Source organism: Camellia sinensis, chromosome 5 (genome assembly GCF_055761805.1).
Source record: "Camellia sinensis isolate YWXY chromosome 5, ASM5576180v1, whole genome shotgun sequence".
NCBI classification, from domain to species: Eukaryota; Viridiplantae; Streptophyta; class Magnoliopsida; order Ericales; family Theaceae; genus Camellia; species Camellia sinensis.
Genome location: NC_138965.1, coordinates 126,333,290 through 126,354,730, shown reverse-complemented (window position 1 = coordinate 126,354,730; position 21,441 = coordinate 126,333,290). Strand labels below are relative to the sequence as shown.

Here is a 21,441-nt window from a genome sequence, read left to right as displayed (position 1 = left end):
CTTCAAGTTGTAATTTAAAAAATTGTAATCTTTTGTAATAAAATAATTTAGAACTTATGATATTTCTTTATAGTTTTAGGGTGTTGTTTGGCAAGTTGGTTTGTGGCTAAAATAGCCACAAAAGAGAAAATAGGCTATTTTAGCCACAACAAACAAAACATCACATTCAACACATAAATCATTACACTATTCTCTCACAAAAAAAGTCAAAAAAGCAAAAAAATCTTCCTAAACCAAATTTTTTAGCCCAAGCTAAAATAGTCTAAAAAGCCAACAAGTCAACCCACTTTCCAAACGGAGACTAGGTCTTGTTGAGTAACTTTCTATTTTAGTCAACAAATTAAAAACTCATTATAAATTATCACATTATTTTATTTTCTTTTTTAGATATTTTTTTATTAAAATTTTAAAATTATTAAAATAATCTGTTCCATATCAATTTAACAAAAATCACCAACCCTTTCCTCCGACAACTAAAAAAAAGTTATAGTGTTACTCCCTAACCACTCCAACCTTTTGTTGAATCATCAATCCTTGTTAGAGCATATCCAATAGAGTTCTCAAAACATTTGTCAAAGATATAATTTAGTAATAGTGATAAAAAGTAAGTCTCTAATGACTTGTTATTTTATTTGCTAAAGATGACATATGTCATATCTATTATTAAATTTGGCAAATAAAATAACAATTGTCAAACATGTCACATCAGCAAATATGAACATACTTGTGACTCCAAATTCAATTGAAAAAACAGAATTGAAACAGTAGAAAACCAAATAATTTTTCAAATTTAATTCTTCAAATTGAATTATATTTAATTTTTTTTTTCACTTTTTATATTTGTCTAGTCGAGAATAGTATAAATATATAAATTTTTTTTACAAATAGTTAAAAAAAAGTCATAAAAGACAAAAAAATAAACAAAAATAAAATCACAAAAAAACCTATTTTCAAACAACACCTGTAAACTTAGAGGGAAAGTTGGTTAAGAATTACCAAAATAACAAGTGACCATTGGAGCACTATTGCTATAATTTGACAAAATAACACTATTCATTGTCAAATTATAGCAATAGCAATGGTATTATATCAACAATCATTGAAAATGCTCTTAGACTGTTATAATATAACAAAAAAATAAAAATAAAATAATGTTAGTAATATCAAATTTTTTATTAAATAATTGACAAAATCTCTAACTTAAGTATGGGATCCACACTTTTTATGAATTTTACACCAATATAAAATATTTTATTATTTATTTAGTAAAAAATTTGACTTATAATATTTTTCTATGATTGAGACTCTAATTTTAAGACCCATAATTCTAAATTAATTTGAATCATTCATATTATTTTATTTTTTAATGTGAGGTGTCGTTTGGGAAAAGTTTATTTGGGCTCTTTTGGCTCTTTGAGCCACAAAAGACAGAATAGGCTATTTTAGCCACAATAGACAAAATATCACATCTAACTCATAATCATTACACTATTCTCTCACAAAAAAAATCAAAAAAATTAAAAATTTAAAAAACCCTTCCCAAATTAAATTTTTGAACCCAGACTCAAACAAATAAAAAAGCCAAAAAAATTAAAAAACCAACCTACTTTCCAAACGGAAGCTTTGAAAGTTATGATCCCAAAATTGAAAAATTGGGGTCTCAATCATGGTAGTCTCAATCATTGTTCATGATATAAATAGCTGAGCCCTCATGTAATGTGACTTTCATGTAATCTGACTTACACCTATATATATACAAGTAGTATAGTTTAGTTTTTCCTTCTTAACATTTTACTTTGCGAGTGGTTCCTCCAAGAACTCCAATTATGAACACAGACGAAGGTAAAACCGCAAATGAAAACCCTAATTTCAAGCACTTATGAACCTCTTCACTTGCGATCTCTCACTTCTCTCTCTCTTTTTTCTGATGATTTGCAGTGATCGAGTTTTTAGGTTGCGTTCCTCTTCTACAGAGACTCCCGAGCTTGTCTCTCCGGAAAATCGCCGAAGTCGTCACTGTTAAACACTACGGTGATTTCAATTCTCTTACTCGGATTCAATCGTGTTTGAAATCGCTTTTGTTTTTTGTTTTTTATTAATTAATTTTTTTTTTAATGAATTGTGTTGAAGATCGCGGGGACTATGTTGTTCGTGAAGGCGAGGCTGGGGATGGAGTTTACTTCATTTGGGATGGAGAGGTAAAGTTTGCCTTTTAAATTTTGATTTTAGAAAATGATTTGTAAACAGAAATCACATTCATCAGTGGCAATTTTGAAATTATGAGGACAATGATTGGTTTTTGATTGAAAATGAAGGGATTACAAGGAGAGATATCATTCTGTATGAAAGTTCTGTTCGTAGATCATTACTCGATTTGAAAAATAATTTGTAAACTTATATAGAAAACACATTTAGAATGATGCCTTGATGGCAATTTTTGAATAATGAGGATAATAATGAGTTTTTGGTTGAAAATGAATAGATTATAAGAAGACACATCATTCTGTATGAAAATTATGTACCAAAGTGCTGTTTATTAGTTAAATTGGAAGATAATTTGTAAACATAAAACACATTCAGAATGATGCCTTCATGGAAATTTTGAAATTATGAGTATTATAGTGAGTATTTTTATTGAAAATGACCAGATTACAAGAAAACACATTATTCTATATGGAATTTCTAAAGAAAGTTCTGTTTATGTATATCATTACTTGATTGATTTATGTATTTATATGTATATTCACAGGCTGAAGTATGCGACTCGGTCCATGCCGATGACGAAAATCGTCCTGAATTCCAGTTGAATCGTTATGATTATTTTGGTCATGGTGAGAGGCTGATTATGATCGTGATGCATTTTTGTTTTCGATAGCCATTTTCAGTTTGCTATTTCCTTTCTCGTTAATTGCTTCAAGTTATTTCCATTGATATCGAAGAATTTAAAAGTAATGTTACTTTCTGTGGGAAATGGGAATTCTACATCTGGTATTATTATCGGTGTACTTGAGATTACAGTAACTGATATGTTGTAGCTGTAGTTCTACAACTTCACATATTGGTATTAACATTGGATCACTAGGTCAATATGCCACTTGTTCTTCTTCTTTTTGATTCAGATTTCTATTACCTGAATTTTATTGTATATACATGTATACATATTGCGTACTAGAAGGCTACACACGCGATGAGTGTGTAGAAATGACAGTTGTAACTGTCATCTAATAATAATAACAATAATAATAATCCAAAGAAATAAAGAGCATGGACATTTGCATAAGGGTAATTGGGGTATGAGAAAATGTGTGACATAGCGTCAAAACATGTTATGAGTTGTGTGATTTATAGAATAGAATAGATGTACATATACAATTGATAATATCTGAGAAGTTGTACAAAATTTTGAGAAGGGTTTTCCTTGTAGATGCCAATTGTCACTTTAGAAGAATAATGTAGGTGCAATTTTGCAGGTACTGCTACATCTGCTCCAAATGCTGATGTGATTGCATTGTCCAAGGTAGCTGCACTTTTCTTTCTACTTACATCTCTTTTGTGATCATAAGTTCCCATTGCCTAGAGCCAATATTTTTAGATACATGTCCAGCTAATTTTATGTGGATGCCATTAACAAGTTCATGATGTGTTGTGTTTGATCGCAGCTGACCTGTTTAGTGCTGCCCCATGAGTATTGTGATCTTCTACAACCAAACTCAATCTGGAGTGCAGATAAAACAATTGAGACATGTTCACCTGTGGAGAATATATTGCAATTGGACCCTTTAGATGTATGACCCCACTATTTTTCTTTTCCCAAATATTTTCATGTTTAAAGTTTGCTGTTAGCAATTCTGCAATAGTGAGTAAATGTGTTCTTCTTCTTCTTCTTTTTCGTTGCATGAAAGCGTTGTCTTGATGTTGGTAATCCATGGATCCTTAGAGTGCCTTTAGTATCATACCATAGCTATCCTCATATTCTTCACATCAATATAGGAATTTTCTTAGTCTATATCCTTGCAGTGTGTCCTGCACTGTGTTTCTAATGTGTGTTGTGCGCAAAGCATTTGTTGTCCTTGCCCATGCTTTTGATATTTCATTGGTAGTTTGTCCCAGCGATTGAGTTAGACTCTACTTGATACTTCGGGAGGGCTAAACAATGAACTGGTAGTGGACCTTCCTTCGTCTTGAGTTAATCATGAGATTGTATTACCTAGAATGCTTACTTGCTGAAACTCTTGGCTTTAACTGATTAGTACTCAAATTTCAAGTTCTATCTAAAGCTAAAATGACGTTGCTAACACGTTGGCCCAAGGGGGACTGTGGAGGACATGATGCTTTCTCAATTTTGATTTATGTGCTTATTGTAGTAAGCTACCCACATTTTGGACAGAGATGGTGCTTAGAATATTTTTTTTGTTTGTTTTTTGGTGAACCCCAAGCAAATTCCCATAATGATTTTGAGCTCCTTATTTCATTTACACTAGTGAATCTTGGCTTTTAAAATTGTTTGCTTGTATTTTTGCTTTACTTTTTCTTCCTGTCCTGTCCTGTCCATTCCTTTTCTTTACTCTTATTTTTTATTTTTTACTTTTTTAAGCCATCTAATTAAGCTAAAACATTTTTTTTTCTCCATTCCTTTTCATGCTGATAGGGAGGAGTGGGAAGCGGTTAGTAAATATACATTGGTGGAATTTTAACAAATTTCTAGGGAGGAGTTGGAAGCAATTAGTAAATATACATTGGTGGAATTTTAACAAATTTCTATATCATATCTGTCGTTTCCTCTCACTTCCTATCCTGTATTTACCATTTATTTTTGGGAAATTGACAGTGAAATATGCTGGTTGAACCACTAAGGTGCTCAGGACAGTGTGGGTAATAGTATTGTGGATGAACCACTAGGTGTTCTCTATTCCAGATGCGGCTCAAAAAGTTGCAATCATTGGATGATTTCATAAATCAATTCTCCTCATATCAATTCCTTTTCCTCATTTTTACCTGTGGCGTAAGTTTAAATGAGGCCATGTCTTGAGTCTGCTAATTTGAACTGAAAAGAAAAAAGAAAAAATGAACTCCTTGACTTTGTTTTTGTTAATGTTCCCTTTCCCCTTTTTCATCTCTCATAATGGACTCCTTGATGTTGATTTTGTTAATATTCCCTTTTTCCTGTCTCCATCTCTTTGTCTCTTGCTTAAATGGGGTTAATGAGATATTCTTGTGTTCCCAAAAATTATTTCAGCAAGTTTCTTGGAGTATTGGCTTATGAGGGAGACTTTTGTTTCTATTATCTTGTTGACATGTTCACCCGGCGGATTATATTGAGACTTGAGGGTTTCTTGCTTTGTAGATGTATGAACATGATGTTTTCTTCTTTTCTGGTTCCATTGGACAATTTATTTGTCAAGAGAACAAATATATTTTTCCTTTTGTCTTTTCCAGCTCTTTACAAGTCATTTCTGTTCAGATCTTTTGCTTGATGGCATGTCCTGGAAATAAATATGTTAGTTTACACAAAAATATTTGTATTTTTTTGAAGGTGAACATTTTCCGGGGGATTACCTTGCCGGATGCTCCAAGTTTTGGGAAGGTGTTTGGAGGACAGTTTATCGGGCAGGTATGATTAAGCTTCATGTTTTTTCTAGTTGTATACCACTTTGCTTGTTTCTAAAACAAATTATCTTAATGGTTGTAAAGGTGATGGCATACATTGAAGTTTGTATGTGTTGAGAAAATGGTCACTGGAGTTTGTTTGGATGCATGAGGATACACGTCGACTAAATGCATTTAGTGCACCTTGTAATATGTTCTGCTTCATTTTGATAATGTGACAATGATCTTAAAATGACTGAAAATTTTCTTGTTTAGTCAAGTAAGGGAATTTGATAGTCTTACTGTGTAGGGTTCACTGATATATCTATTGATGTTGTTTCTAGAATAATCTTTATTTTCAGTGAAACGGTTAAACTCAATATTTTCAAATCGTGAATCGTTTTTCTAAAAAAGTGAATTTTATCAAATCATATGAATCGAATCGTGAATCGTAATATTCTAACAACCATAGTGGAACTGATTTTTATTTATTAATATCAATTTATTTTTGCACTAATATCTCATACTGGATTGAAGTTTCTCAAGTAACCAATGTCTTTCTTTCAACTATTTTCTTTCATTCTGGTTCTTGTGCTTTCATCGTGAGCCACCATTAATTACATATTCAGCAGATGGCAATGAAAAGGTACAACCTAACATTTGTTAATCTTAGTAATTCCAAAATAGTTTGTTTGCCTACTCATACTTTGTGATAATGCTATTAGCTTTAAATATATTTTCCACACAGTCTGAGTTGGTTAAATTCACACACTCATAATTAAATGGTCCATAATATGCAGGCACTGGCTGCAGCATCGAAAACTGTTGATTGTCTTAAGGTAGTTCATAGTCTGCATTGCTACTTCCTTCTTGTTGGGGATCTTGACCGTAAGTATATTTTCAGTGTTGTAACCAGAGTGAACAGCTACTTACCTTTGCAGTTGCTGTGTTTTTTATTTATTCTGATGATGTATGTGGATTATCATGTCCTAATTTTGAGTGAAAAGTATATTAATTGGGAACCTTGTATTGATTGGGATAAAAGCATTATGCCCAAGAACAAATATCACATTTGTTCTAGGCATCAGTTGACTAATTTTTTATTTTTATTTTTATTTTTATAATGGACGATCTAATTTGTAACACATAACAAGTATTGTTTACAAGGAGATAGAATAGCCAATTCTTGATTTCTTGATTCCATTATGCCCTTGTCAAATCCATAAAGTCTCTTCAATCCAAGTATTGCCTTAAACGCATCATAGCAAGTATCTCTGTTTTAACAATTTTAATTGTTTCTGAAACTATAGAAGTATCTTAGAATCCCTGCAAGTTTTCCTAATGCCGTGTGCGAAAAATCAGGAACTCTAGATTGTGAGGTGAATGCTTTTGATGAAAAGAACAAAAAAGTTCATATTGTATGTGGCCTTTGGTAAATTCAGGTATCCTACTTATGTCTATATGCTAAGTAGCATGAACACTTTTAAGAAGGTGACTTGTCTGTCAGATACGTGTCGGACACTTCCAAATACTTTATCATTATTATTTTTTTTTAAACTTTTAGACCGGACATGTTTTAAACACTTGGAGAACACACGTGTCCATTGCTTAGACACACATGGCAAGTTTAAAGAAAGTAACTTGTGATGCAATATAAAAGAAAAACAATGTAGCTTTACATCTATTAATCTCTCTTTCCTCCTTTCAATTTTGGGAATTATTGTGTTGCATTTTTTGAATTCTTTTTGAATGGAATATTCATATATATGGCATATAATAATTCTATATTCTTATATATGACATATAATAAATACCCCCCCCCCCCCCCCCCCCACACACACACACACACACACACGTGTCGTGTCTTATATGTTTTGAAAGTTGTTGTGTAAGCTTCTTAGTCTATGCATCACTGCATATCTATGTGTGCTGTGTTTGTTGGTCTGACGGAAAACAAAACTGCAAAGTCACCCTTCACAAGTTGCACAACCAAAGATCTTTAAAAAATTTGGCCCTTTACATGGTTTCATACTTGAAGTTTGCATAGTAAGTTATTTCCTTGAGACGGTATATGCTTGTCACTCTTCAACTCTACACACTTTCGCGTCTATAAGAAAGAAAGGGGCATCTTCACAACATTTAGATATATTATTCAGTTTCAGTTATTAAACATTTAATATAAAATATTTAACACCAAGGACATTTCAGTATTGTATATTTCATCATGTACAACCTTGAAATGCAGAATTATCAATTATATAAATAATTCTATGTTTGCAGTGCCAATCATATATGAAGTTCACCGTGTACGTGATGGAAAAAGTTTTGCTACCCGAACGGTAGATGCAATACAAAAAGGCAATGTTGTATTCACATTGCTTGCTTCATTTCAGGTAATGCTGTTATTTACTTGTTTGCATGTAGTCCACATTTTGAGAAACACTATTCTGTGTTTGGAATTTGATATGTATCACACGCAACTCTTGTATTCTTATCTTTTTATTTCTTTTCTTTTTTGCAAGTACTTAAGATTGGAATGTGTTAGAAGTCTTGTACTTGAATAGAATTATTGCTTTGTTTCATTTGAATTTTTAAAAGTTACAGACTGCTTGCAAATAAATTTGTTGTAGTTTTCTTCTTGTTTCTTACATTTTTGGTTTGGATGCCCCTTTCTTGATCCGGTTTTTATTAATTATGATGACTTCTAGTATGTCCGCATAAGAGTGCCTGGCTTCTAATGTTTACTAGATGGGTTGGTAGTGCTATTTCTCCAGTTGAGTTCTTTTTGCTTGAAGGTTTGCGTAACTTAAAATTTTATATCAAAAGAAAACACAATTACAAAACTAACAAGGAGCATACCTTAGCACATCAAAACAAATAAAAAAAAAAATTAAAACCAAAGTCTAAACCATATCAGACAACAAACTAAAGAAAGCTATAGAACCAGAGGACAACAGGGACTGTGCTTTATGATTGTGGCAAAGAGCATGGCAACCCCAACTCCATAAGAACTTGCCAATTTTGCAAAGAATTCTTAATTTTGAAGAGTAGTAAACACCAGCATTAGAGGATGCTGTGTGCAGAGTGAAACAAAAGTAAGAGGGTCTAATCCTCGGTTGGAGACGATAACAGGGCAAAGGCATAACCGAGCCAGTTAACTTTCTTCTTTTTACTCATAATGAATGCCCTTCTCTTATGCTTATTTATCAAAAAAAAAATGCCCTTCTCTTATGCTTTCTATATAGTTTTTGTGCCTTAATTCTTGGGGCTTCCATCTATCCATTAAGACCATTGCTGAAGTATCTTCATAGTCTTCATTATTTATTTGAAAATATGTTAGTGTTGGTTAGTTGATGCAACTCTCCACTTGATGCTCATTTGTGGATTTTTTTTTTAACTGTTTGGTTTCTTGGAGGAAATCACAAGTGATAGGTGCAGAATGAATGCTTTGAAAATTTCAAAATGCTTGTAACATTGGGTTAAGATGATTTTACAGAAAGAAGAAGAAGGGTTTGATCACCAGGTACCAGTGATGCCCTCTGTGCCTGATCCAGAAACGGTAATTGAAATATGCTTAACTTGAGTTACCAACAATTTCCAGTCCATTGCTGCTATGGTTTCTGACCTGCAATTCTCTTGCAGCTTTTGTCAATGGAAGAGGTGAGAGAGAGACGTCTCACTGATCCCCGTCTTCCCAGGCAAGATTTTCATTCTTTCAAATATAGTACAACTTTTTCCTTTATATGTAATATTATGTAATTCCAAGGGGCAGATAATTTTTTGTATGATTATCTCTCTCCCTTTCTTTTATTCTGCTGTAAATATATATATATCTTTATATATATTGGGGGTGTATGTGTGTGTCCAGTCCAGGCTAATAACATTGTTTATGTGAGTCAGTGACAATGGCTGCTTAGGTTAGCTATTGGATAGGAGCATTACTATCTGACACACTGACTTGATCTCTGCTTGTTCCAGCTGACTTTCATATGAGTTTCCTTTGTCAGACACGTCATATGTATGCCAACATTGACACATCTGCTATTGTCTGTGTTAGATATGATTTGGATTAATTTGGATAAGCTTTCTTTGTTTTGTTTTTTATGTTTGTTTGTTTGTTTGTTTTTTTTTAAATTCAAAATCTTGGATAAGTGAATGATACAATTAAAGGTCCGAAGGGAGCACAACCCATGTGTATGGAATTGGTACAACAGAAAGCCCGTATGAGTCATATGACCTATATACATCAACTAAAGAATCCAAACTCTCTAAAAAATACATTAAATTGTCTAGTGAAGGATTTACTGTTCTTGTTGTCACCCAACTAAACAGAAAACTCATAAACTGGCCTTTCAATTGATGAATAGACTCCTCAGTGTTATCAAAAGAATGTCAATTCATCTCCTGTGTACATTACATTAAGCAAAATACATGCCTTCTGATAAATCTCTTGTTTTCTGAAGGCTGCAGTATGGAAGTCTAGAACACAATTAGAAAAATTGAATAGTACCTTCAAAACTGCACCTATAGCTACATAAGTTTATGAGCCTTTTCCATAGGAAAGTGGGTCAAAATGAAGATGCCTCTTGGGGCATGCTACAGTTTTGAAGAACTCCTTTTTTTAAAACTTCTATGAACTTAAAATTATGCTTAGTGTTGTTGGCTCTATTGGGGAATAATATTATTGAATTGGTTTCTTCTGGGAACCTACCTTAGTTTCCACTGAACCCCTAGAGTTGTAGAAGAATGGTTTTGTATTCTCTTCTCCATCGATGAGACAAAGCTGAAAAAAAAAAAAAAAAAAAAAAAAAACAGAGGAAGAAGAATTTTTTTGTATTGGTAACCTATCTACAAGATAGTGCTTGTGTGTGTTGGCAGCTTTCATTTGTCCTTTCTCCATCTTGAATAAAATTTATTTTCTTTGTTGATTTTTTTGTTTTTCCTCCCTCTTGTTATGTGATTTGCTATAGTTGTGTTGTGTAGTCAAATAATTTGATATGTAAAAAAGATTATCCTGAGTAAACGTGGTGTCTATGTCAGTATTTTGAGATAACAAATACCCTTCGTTGTTTTTCCTTGAGTTCAGTGAAACCTGACAATCGGTTTGTAACAGAACGTACCGGAACAAGGTTGCCACTGCAAAGTTTGTACCATGGCCCATAGAGATAAGATTTTGTGAGCCCAGTACTGCTACCAATCAAACTAAATCTCCTCCAAGGTTTGCCCTGGTTCTTTGTATCATTTTTCGACTTCTTTTTTTCTACCGTCTTGGATATATAGGCTATTTTTAGGTGTACATGTATATGTTCACACATTTGCACATCATTGGAACACAATTATTTTTGTTGCAGTTTGAGGTATTGGTTTAGAGCTAAAGGAAAACTTTCAGATGACCAGGCTTTGCATAGGTATGAAACTTCTTTCTAGTAGTTAGTCCTCATGAGCTACATTTTCATGGAAGAAGTTGAGCAGAATGAACATTAGTGAATCATGATAGCAGCTTGTGTTTTAATTTTAACTTTCAAACTATGGTTTCTGTGATATATATACACCTTCATAGAACGATCTCTTTAGAATGGCCTTCCAGGAAGTGATGGTTCTTCCTTATGTTGAGCATTTTATTTATTCTTACTATATTGTGTGAATTATCTTAAGGATACACATCCTCATGGCTGAGGACACATAGTATGTCAAGTGGTTGTTGAATCAAGCTCAATGTTACCTTGACTCCAAAAATTTTGGATTTAAAGTAAGTCTTTTTGAACTTTTGTGCAAATATTAGTCAATATGAATTTCTCGTAGAGGAGTTCTAGAGACATTTTCATGGATTATATTATAGGCCTTCAAGCATTAGCTTTAAACTATCATTATATCTGCCAAATCAACAGGTGTTTAGCAAAACTTAGGTCTGGGAAAATTAAGGTTACAAGGGTAGAAATGGTAGATCCAGAAAGATTTTCAAAACTGTGATGATCTAGATAGAAGTCCATTTATCTTGTTTGTATGTGATAATTATGTTATATATCACGTGATTGACTGCAGATGTGTAGCGGCATATACTTCAGATCTGATATTTCTTTCTGTGAGTCTGAATCCTCACCGGAAGAAGAATTTAAAAACAACTTCTGTCAGTCTAGATCATGCGTAAGTATACATGTCCTTTTTCTCTGTCATTAATTCTACTATTACAATTTAACACACATATTTACTTCCTGTGAAAAGCATTTTAGCTAGTAGGAAAAATATCTTACGACTACCCACCTGGTTGTATCATATCAAGTGATTAATTGTTAACCCCCAATTATTATAATTGCTCAGGATACCCTTTTTTAGCATCTTAGTTCAAGATCCCGAGTGTTGAAACTTTGATCTCTGCTTATAAATTGGCTTACGAAAACCACTATATTGGAATTGCTTGTAGTGAATTGGTATAATTAGGGTTCCACAGTCGGCAATTAATTTCAAATAAATCCATCTAACTGTTTGGAAGTTTGTAGAAGGCTTTTTTTCCTTTTTCTTTTGTTTCTTTATTTCTTTCTTTGATTTCTTTTTCTTTTTCTTTTTTTTTGTGTGCGCGCGCGTGCACTTCTTCACCTCTCACTGATTTTAATAATCATGTATAAAGATCAACAATCTCTTTGACATGTTTACTGTGATTTGGATATATAATCAGAAGGCACAATTCCGACCACGAAATCTATGGCAAGAAAATTCCTTTTTGTAAACTTTTAAATGAACGATTTATGTCGGGTATTTGCTTCCTTGATTGTATGGTCACGTTCAATAAAAATGTTTTGCCTGAATTCAACTTGAATGCGCTTGTATTTCCCTATGACAAAGGTGAAAATTTAAAAAATAGAAGTTGACAATTATGGAATTGACCCACCTCATTAACAACTTCTAGTTTTTTTCATTTTACTTTTACAGGATGTGGTTTCACAGGCCACTTAGAGCCGATGACTGGGTGTTGTTTGTGGTTGGTACCGAAAAGCATTCTATTTTATTGTCCTAGTGCATCAAGTGTATATTTATTTATTTTTCTTCCAGGTTCATGGGTTTGTGAATTTTTTTGTCTAGTATTAATCACGCTCGTTTACAGATTACAAGTCCTGCTGCGTATAATGCACGTGGCTTTTGTTCTGGCCAAATGTTTAACCGGAAAGGAGAGGTAAGTAGATCACAACTTCACAAGATACCGATACATTAGCACCTTGTTTGGTAAAGTTTCCAATTTCTGTTTATTTTTTGTTTTCGTTTTCAATTTTTTTTAGAAACTGAAAATGGAATCTTGTTTTCAAAAAAATAGAATTGATTCTAAATTTTTTTAAATTTTTTGGAAATGAAAAAAATATGTTTTTACCTCCCCCCCCCCCCGGGCACCCGCTGGCAGCGGCTATTGGCCAGCGACACTCTGGAAAGTTCCAGCCACCCTCCAATGACTCTTTGTTGTGCTCCAAAGATCAGACGGTCACCACCTGTGACCTTTAGTGACACTCCGGCCACCCCCACCGTTGGCCACCACATACATCCACCCACCCTCCACCACTGTCCACCACCTCCAAATGCTCACTAAACATGTTTCTTTATGTTTGTTTTCAGAGTTATTGTGTACCCCAAACATTTTTTTTTTTAATTTTTACAAAAAAGAAAAAGAAAAAGAAAAAGAAAAATTAGTTTCCTGTTTTATGTATACAGATAATAGAAAACTGACTACATTATAAAATAACTCCTTACTACATGTTCGTTTTTGCACTTTCTTCATCCATGTGACTCTGAGCTTGTTTTATGCTTGTTAATGTCCAGCTTGTTGCATCATTGATTCAAGAGGGCTTAATAAGGCAGGTGAAACCGCCCAATTCTGCTCTCCCATCAAAGCTTTAATGCTTATATACGGCGATGATTATCATACTATTGGGGCAAACCTTTTTCTACCCTGGTTCTTCATTTTTACTCATTATTATGCTCAATAAATTATAGCAGTTTGTATTTGCAAATCTAATCATTCAAATAAGTAGAGTTTAGATGCCATGACATTTGTGCTGAATTTTAAGTTGCAAAAACACAGTTGACCTAATTGTGATTACTGTCACATTGTTTAAGGTAATAATTGGTCGATTAGTTTACTTTATTTGATTGTGAGAGTTAAAAGGAACACCTTTCTTTGAATAATTAGATTTGAGAACTCTTTTACAGGGGGTCCAGCAGAGTTTATTTGGGTTTTTTTGTCAGTTATTTGCTTAGGTTGTGTTTGGATTTTGAATTTGTGAAACCAAAAAAATTGAAAACAGAAGGGGAAGAGAGAAATGGAATTACTATTTTTTTTCTCGTCTTTTTGACAAATTCAAGATCCAAATAAAGTGAAAGAAGTTAAAATTTATTTTCATTTTCCTTGTTTTTGAAATTTCAAGATTCAGACAATCATGTTGCTTGTGCTTTGTCCAAAACGCCGGCAGAAAAGTGGTTTGTGCATCAATCGGGAGATAGTTTTTTCTTCTGTTTTAAAAAAAAAAAATTACACTTACATTTGTAAGAGAAGAAAAAAAAAAAAAGTGAATGAATTATTAATTTAGTTTTTTCCATTTCTCATTTTTCTTTCCTTTTTATTTCACAAATTTAAGATCTATTTTTTTTTTTTCGTATGAAAATTACATATATATATATATATATATATGCACCCTTGTCCCAAGAGTTGAAAGAAGTTCAAACCCACCAAAACTGAAGTTCAAACTTTTGAGTTTTGAGCAATTGACGGAGACTTGTGAACTTAAATTGTTGAACACAAACATGATTGTGAAATAAAAAAGACAATCTTGTCATATTATGCATTTGTTTTCATTTTCAATTTTTTGTTATGTTTTGTTTATTTATTTATTTTTCCTCCTGTTTTCATAAAACAAAACAATGGAAAGTTTAAAAACAACTATCATTCAACATTTGTGCGAAAAATAATTTTTGAAAACAATCTATTAATATTTCTTAAAAACTGAATTGGTAGGTGGTGGTGGCAAGTGGGTGACGGATGGCGAGTGGCGGGTGGTGGTGGGTGGTGGCGGTGGTGGGTGGGTGGGTGACGGTGGCGGGTGGTAGGTGGTAGCAAGTGAGTGGTGGGTGGTGGTGGCAAGTGGGTGGCGGGTGGGTGATGGTGGTGGTGGTGGTGGTGGCGGCGGCGGCGGCGAGGGGTGGGTGGTTGCGGCGAGTGGGTGGCAGGTGGGTGGTGGCGGGTGATGGCTAGTGGTGATAGGTGGGTGGTGAGTGGTGGTGGTAGGTGGTGGTGGTGGGGAGTGGGTAGTGGGTGGTGGTGGCGGAAGACGGTGGTGGCGGAAGACGGTGGTGGAAAATGGTAGCGAGTGGTGGCTAGTGTTGAGTGATAAAAAAAAATAAACTCAAAACTCAAAACGGAAACACATTTTTTGTGCTTTCATTTTTTGGCCAAATTTATAAACTGAGACCACCGATTTATAAATCAAAAACTTTACCAAACAAGTTTTTATTTGAGTTTTTAAAATTTTTGTAAATATAAACAGAAAACTGAAAACGTAAGTGAACAATTTCTGCGCTTGGTTACAATTTTTATGATCCAAATTAGATTCTGATAAATATTCTATAACGCTGTGTTTGGTTGGGAGATTTGAAAAGAGAAAGGAAAAATGTGTATGAAACTAAGTGAAATATAAATATATTTTATTCACATTTCACCTACCTTTTTCATTTTCATTTTCAATTTCAAATCCCTTCTCAAATCTCCCAACCAAACACAGCATAAATAAATAAATAAATAAATTGGTATTTTTTTAATCCTACAATTAATAATACAAAATAAACTTGAATAAGAAGTGATTATTTATTCCACTAATCCAACTAAATAACTAATTTTAGCATAAATTGTTAATCTAATTTAATCGTAATCCTACTAATGAAACAGACCGAAGCAAGAAGCAAATAAGAAAATTAGCCCAACGAAAACAATCTCAAAAGCAAAGGCATTTACATTTCATCACACAATGCATATAACATAACAACATGCCATCAGAAATACTATCAACAAGAAATTATGTTACACATCTAAACAAATCGTTTTCAAGTAATTACAACACGGTGAAGATGCTCGGCTCAGATCCACTATGGCAAACCCTAGAGACTGTAAAACTCAACAAATAAATAAATAAAAAGACCCTTCTTTGTGTCAAAATAATAGCACAACAAAATTCAAGCGAAAGTGTCAGCTAGTTCTTTTCCTTTTAAAAGCAGGATGGATGATGAATTCATTACTCGATTGTAGATTGTCGATTTTGGAAATACATTCTTTCATTCTTTTCAAAAGAAGAGGCAAAGCCGATACATTGCTAGAAATCTTTTGTTTAAGCAATTGTGTTTTCTCAGCAGTCTCTCGATCTTGTTCTTCTGATAGTTGGTGCCCCTTATCTGATTCAATCGGTTCTCCTGCATCTTTATGATATACAAAAATGGTCAATCCCTTACACATGTGAGTGATGTAACATACTCAAAACAATGTAACCAAGCTATCTAAAGTCTTGAAAGAAATTACCATGAATCCATATGTTAGAACAGTTAGATTAAGTTTATTCCACTTGAAACAACAAAATGGACAAAACAAAAGACATCATTATTTTGCATCTTTGGATTTTTTTCCCCTTGCTTTAAAATAGAAGCAAGAATATCCAAAATCTTGTATATGACAGTGTATCTGAAAAACAAATTAAGAAAAGAAAAAAAACTAGTTAGTTTTATGGTTTCTAAGAAGGGATCTTTTGCTTATTTTTTTTTATGCAACCACCATCACCATCACCACCTCAAACTCATAAATCAACTTTCATCGCAGATAGCAGAGTGCAGCCACTACTATTGTAAAAAAACTGCTTTAGGCGTTGTGTTTGGATCATGGATTTGGATAAAAATTTGGAAAAAGAAAAAGTAGGTGAAATATAACTATATTTCATTCACATTCACCTACTTTTTCTCTTTCCTTTTCCAAATCTCTATCCAAATTTATAATCCAAACACAGCCTTATAAGAATAGCAAGAATAACCAAAATCTTGTACTCGATGCTACAATGCAAAGACCATTTCCGAAAACTACTAGTTGGATATGTTTGGTTGAGTTTTCAACTGTTTATTCATTGAATGTGTGAATTTCGCATTTACCACAAATTCACAATTACAATAATTCACACTATTATATACATGTGTAACTTTCTGTTCAAATAAAAAAAAAAAAACTGTTAAAAAGCCCGAAAACAAATGACAAAAATATCAAGTTCATCAATTTTCAATGTACAGAGATAACACATCTAGGTAGGCCAATTAAATGAAAGATTCTGACTATCCACATTAGAATATAACATGGAATAGAATACTTAAAGATCACTTCTTTTTTTTTTTTTGAAATAAAAGAGCAATAAGAGCAAAGTTTGTTGACAGGCAAAGACAGAATACGATCGTGATTATGAGGATTCTATTCTCCGAAGATTTCGAACAACGTACTTACAGTTTCGATAACATTATCAGTGCCATAAGATAAATGGCTTTTTTGGTCATTTTGTATGCGATCATACTTAGGTGGTGTTTGGGAAGTGACATATGAGGCTATTTTAACCTCATTCAAACAAATAGCCAAAAAGCTTTACTGTAGCTGAGGTTTGGCACATGGGTCATGGCTGTGCAGGACAGAGGGTGAAATTACAATTTTACCCTTTTAATTTTTGACTAACACACCAACTCAGCATTCCAACACACAGGAGCAATTTGGTCATTTCCTATCCCAACACATCACATCAGCACGTAAGCAACAACTTTTTAGGGGTAATTTGGTTATTTCTCATCCCAACATCATTTCAAACACATTTTCTAATACAACAATCAAACAAAAAATTCAATCATCTTTCAAACATAAAAACTAAAATAACCTACTAAAATAGTCAAATAGCCAAAAAGTCTAAAAAATAACCACTTTCCAAATGAGGCCTTAATAGGTTACTAGAATATTAATGGAACCTAACATTGTATAAGTTACAAATATAGTAATGGTACTATGGTTAAAAATCCCTTTTAAAAACACTACTACTATTCTTTTGACACAATGTTGATGCAAATTGTCCTAAATTTAGGCAAACATCATATTTTTTAAACCTTCCATTCATTCTAAGCTTTATAGTGGCATCTTCTTTCTTGAATCCAATTTAGAAAAGGATAACCAAACTACAATACCAACACTTAGAAAAGGATCCCACATCGCGCATGGTTAGAGAAAGTTACTAGCTATGAATGTCAGAGCTTACATCCCTTACTAGTAATGGCACATTTTAAAGCAACAAGCCTTGGGTAAAGTGTATAATATTATTAGTGTTTAGAATGGGCACATTACTCAAACATTGACTACATAGCTATGTACAAAATGGAAACTTTGTATAAGAGGACTCTTAATGATCCAAGCTAGATTGGCTTGTGCACGACAAGCCATGATGCAATGCAGGCTTTGCAGCTAAGTTAAAAAAAGCATGCATGGACCATGTCCACACCTACATCAAGATTATTTATCCAAATAAAACTCGAATTAGGATATTGTGTGCGTGCTTCATTCTCAAAAACCTTTCTACATAGCCACCTCACTTAGTAAATTAGCATGATATTTCTTTTTTGGGTAATGCTATGTAAGTTATGACATTTGTGGGGTTGAGTACCACAAATGTCAAATCTTTTTCAGTCATAGTTAAACATCACATAAGGCATAACCAAAAACATTTTAGATTATAACCAAAATAATATCCTAACTAACATAATAATGAGTTATAAGTTATAACTAACACCATAATGTATATAACTAAGTCATAACCAACACCACAATAAGACATATAACTAAGAACCACAAACATTGTAACTAGGGCATATAGTACACACCCCAAAAGGGGGGTGTATCATAGAATTTCCGTTCTTTTTTAGGGAAATTCTTAAGCTCAAGGATACTTCTATAAATTTTCCTTCAATCCGCCCTTGTTTCCCTCAGCGAGAGATGCGTTTTTAGAGAGCTCATCAATGCTTTTGGCATGCTTAAACTTTTATAACCCAACTGTTAGCCCATGAGAGGCGGCCTAAACAACCCACCCATTAGCCCGCCAGATTTAAAAAAAAAAAAATTATTATGATAAATAAGGACCAACCAGAAATAAGATTAAAAAAGTGGAATTGACAGAGAATTTACTATATAAAACATTTCTGCTAAACTGTTTCCTAAACTAACTGAAATCATATGCAAGTCACAGATTCGTGATGATTAATCTTAATTTCATACAAAAGGTAATATCACTATACAACAATACTTACCAAGAGAAGCTAATTGTTGCTTTCGCTTGTTCCCTCGTCCTCTACCCCGCTTCTGGGTTGAGGTTGTAGTCAGAGGATTAGATGAAGTGGGGGACGATGCCAATGCTTGCAACCTTCCGCTTCTTCTTTTTAGAGGCTCAGCGGGCGACACAGCAGATGGTGTACCCACATCAACTCCAAGATTGGTAGGAAGTGTTGAACATGGTAAGGCTTGCTCTTGTGCTGTCATTTTTCAGTTACACAATGTGTTAATTTGCTAATTTATGAAGTTTGTTCAGCTTTATAGTAAATTTCTAGGTAAAATACAAAATACCCTTTGTATATGCATTATTAAAAAAAATAAAATAATAATAATAAAAAATAGTGAAATATATGAGAAGCACGTAGAAATATATAAAACTGTATCAAAATATGTGAAATTGTATTCAACTTCTAACTTTTTTTTGGCATTATTTGAACCATAACCAAGGCCTAGCATTACCAAATTTTTATATACATTTAAAAAATTCAGACAAAAAAAAGATATATTAGAATCAAGACCCATTAGAGCATCTCCAATCGACCATCAAATTCAAATTTGATGAAAAAATGACCATTTCATCAAAATAGAATCAAATCGGGATAGAGAGAACCTAAACATTCACCAAATTTCCAAGAGTCATATTTTTACTCAAATTTGATAAAATTTTAAAAATAGCAAGAGCATATCCAATCCCTCATCAATTTTTTCATCAAATTCAAATTTGATGAAAAAAATGGCTAAAATTGTTTATTTCATCAAATTTGCATCAATTCAAGGGAGACCCAATTCTTTCACCAAATCAAGATAAACCAAATCTTTCACCAAATTTTCAACATCCACTCAATCAAATTCAATGAATTTTTTTGTTTTTTTAAAACAAAGTACAGATTGGAGAGAGTTTTCTTTCATCAAAAAATGGCTAAACCATTTTCTTAGGGTAAATTTTGATTTTTTTTTTCAAACATATTTTAATGAAAAAAGAGAGTGTAAAGGGTTGGAGTGTTCCATATTATATCAAGCTTTTAACCAAATTTGTACTCCAATCAGATGAAAAAAAAAAAAAAAAACCCAAATTAAGACCAGTTAGAATAATCTATAAAGAAAGAGATTTGAAAATGTAGAATGGGTGGGTTTACCAGAGGATTGTTGGGGCAAAGATTCGTGATGGAGATGTGTAGGAAGGAGGGGTCTCTGAGCAACAAGAGTGGAAGCGAGAGCGTTCTTGAGCTGATCAGGTACTGAATTCCTGTACTCCACTATCTTCTCACCCATTCCTTTCACTTCTGCCTCTAACTTCTCAACTTCTTCTTCTTCGATCTCGTTCTCGTTCTCGTTGTTGTGACCCACTTCGGAGCTTAGGGTTTGGATTTGGTTCAGCATTTTTTGGGCCTTGAATCTGTGAATGTGTTTGTGGGTATGTGAAGATCAGGTGGAGAGAGAATGTGTTTGTGGGTATGTTGAGATCAGGTGTAGAGAGAGAAAGAGAGAGAGAGAGAGAGAGAGAAGGGGGTTAGGGTTTCAAATTTTGAAAACAATTCGAAGTGAGGACGAGAGGTCTTCTATTGCCACGCACGATTTCATCTCAGTACACACAAAATTCGTGTTTTGGAAATCAATTTTTAAACCAAAAAATAAGGTGCCCCTTGACAAGGTTTGTAGTAATTTATTGTTTTTCAGTGTATAAAAAATATTGAATATGTTCGTATTTATTTTTTATAAAAATGAAAATAAAAAATTTATTTAGTACACATGTATTTTAAAATTTTATTTTGAAAATAAATAAAAGGAATGGCATGTAATATGTAATTGTTAACGGTTAAAAATGGTGACGGAAAGTGATTGTTGGACACCAAAAATAATTCACCTTGCTTGGTTTTCAGTTTTTCAAAACACTTTTCAGAAAATTCTACTTTCTTATTTTCCGTATTTTTTTGTTTTTATTGAATTTTTTTAATATTTTAAGCATTTTTTTTTTACTTTTTAGACACACCTAACATAAATACACCTAAAAAGTAAAAAAATTGTAAATTTTTTTTTTTAAAAATTCACTAAATACCAAAAATACAAAAAAATACAAGAATTCAATATATTTTTTGTATTTTTATGTATTTATTAATTTTTTAAAATATTTTTTCACAAATTTTTTATTTTTTAGATACATCTAAATAAGGTGCATCTAAAAAAGTAAAAAAAAATGTTTAAAATTTAAAAAATATTCACTAAAAATAAAAAAATATAAAAATTAAAATAATCAATTTTCAAAAAACTTAATCCAAAAAATTCAAACCAAACAGAGTGATTGCTACTAGTAACAAAAGTGGTGGCGGCCGGCTAGCCAACAAGATTAGATGGTACCCGAAAATAATTTATGACAAAGAGATGATGATCAAAGTAGTTATTATTGGCAGTTGGCAACGATAACACAAGATAAGTTCTTAGCAGTTGGCAAGGATAACATCGTTGTGATGATCAATGGATGGTGTTTGACATGGATT

General features: G+C 32.9%; 2 protein-coding genes across 3 annotated transcripts; one reads left to right on the top strand and one right to left on the bottom strand.

Annotated features, from left to right (window-relative positions):
- Positions 1–1,652: 1,652 nt before the first annotated feature.
- LOC114294903 (acyl-CoA thioesterase II) lies at positions 1,653–13,714 on the top strand. Of its 2 annotated transcripts, XR_014330111.1 has the most exons (18): positions 1,655–1,842; positions 1,939–2,031; positions 2,131–2,198; positions 2,750–2,831; positions 3,471–3,517; positions 3,660–3,785; positions 5,534–5,611; positions 6,387–6,474; positions 7,867–7,979; positions 9,083–9,145; positions 9,229–9,284; positions 10,700–10,804; positions 10,938–10,994; positions 11,242–11,335; positions 11,629–11,730; positions 12,514–12,562; positions 12,686–12,754; positions 13,390–13,714. XR_014330111.1 is itself a non-coding variant. In XM_028239101.2 (17 exons), exons 1-17 carry the CDS (start codon positions 1,827–1,829, stop codon positions 13,465–13,467), a joined length of 1,290 nt encoding a protein of 429 aa, XP_028094902.2. In that variant the 5' UTR covers positions 1,653–1,826; the 3' UTR covers positions 13,468–13,714. The 2 variants fall into 2 exon arrangements, 1 of the variants encoding a protein (XP_028094902.2); XM_028239101.2 differs by lacking the exon at positions 11,242–11,335 and having other exon boundaries at positions 1,653–1,842.
- A 1,840-nt stretch (positions 13,715–15,554) lies between these two features.
- On the bottom strand, positions 15,555–20,609 carry LOC114294902 (uncharacterized). Its single transcript, XM_028239100.2, has 3 exons — positions 20,083–20,609; positions 18,925–19,146; positions 15,555–16,032 (listed from the first exon to the last, which is right to left on the bottom strand). Exons 1-3 carry the CDS (start codon positions 20,324–20,326, stop codon positions 15,806–15,808), a joined length of 693 nt encoding a protein of 230 aa, XP_028094901.2. The 5' UTR covers positions 20,327–20,609; the 3' UTR covers positions 15,555–15,805.
- Between the last annotated feature and the right edge of the window lie 832 nt (positions 20,610–21,441).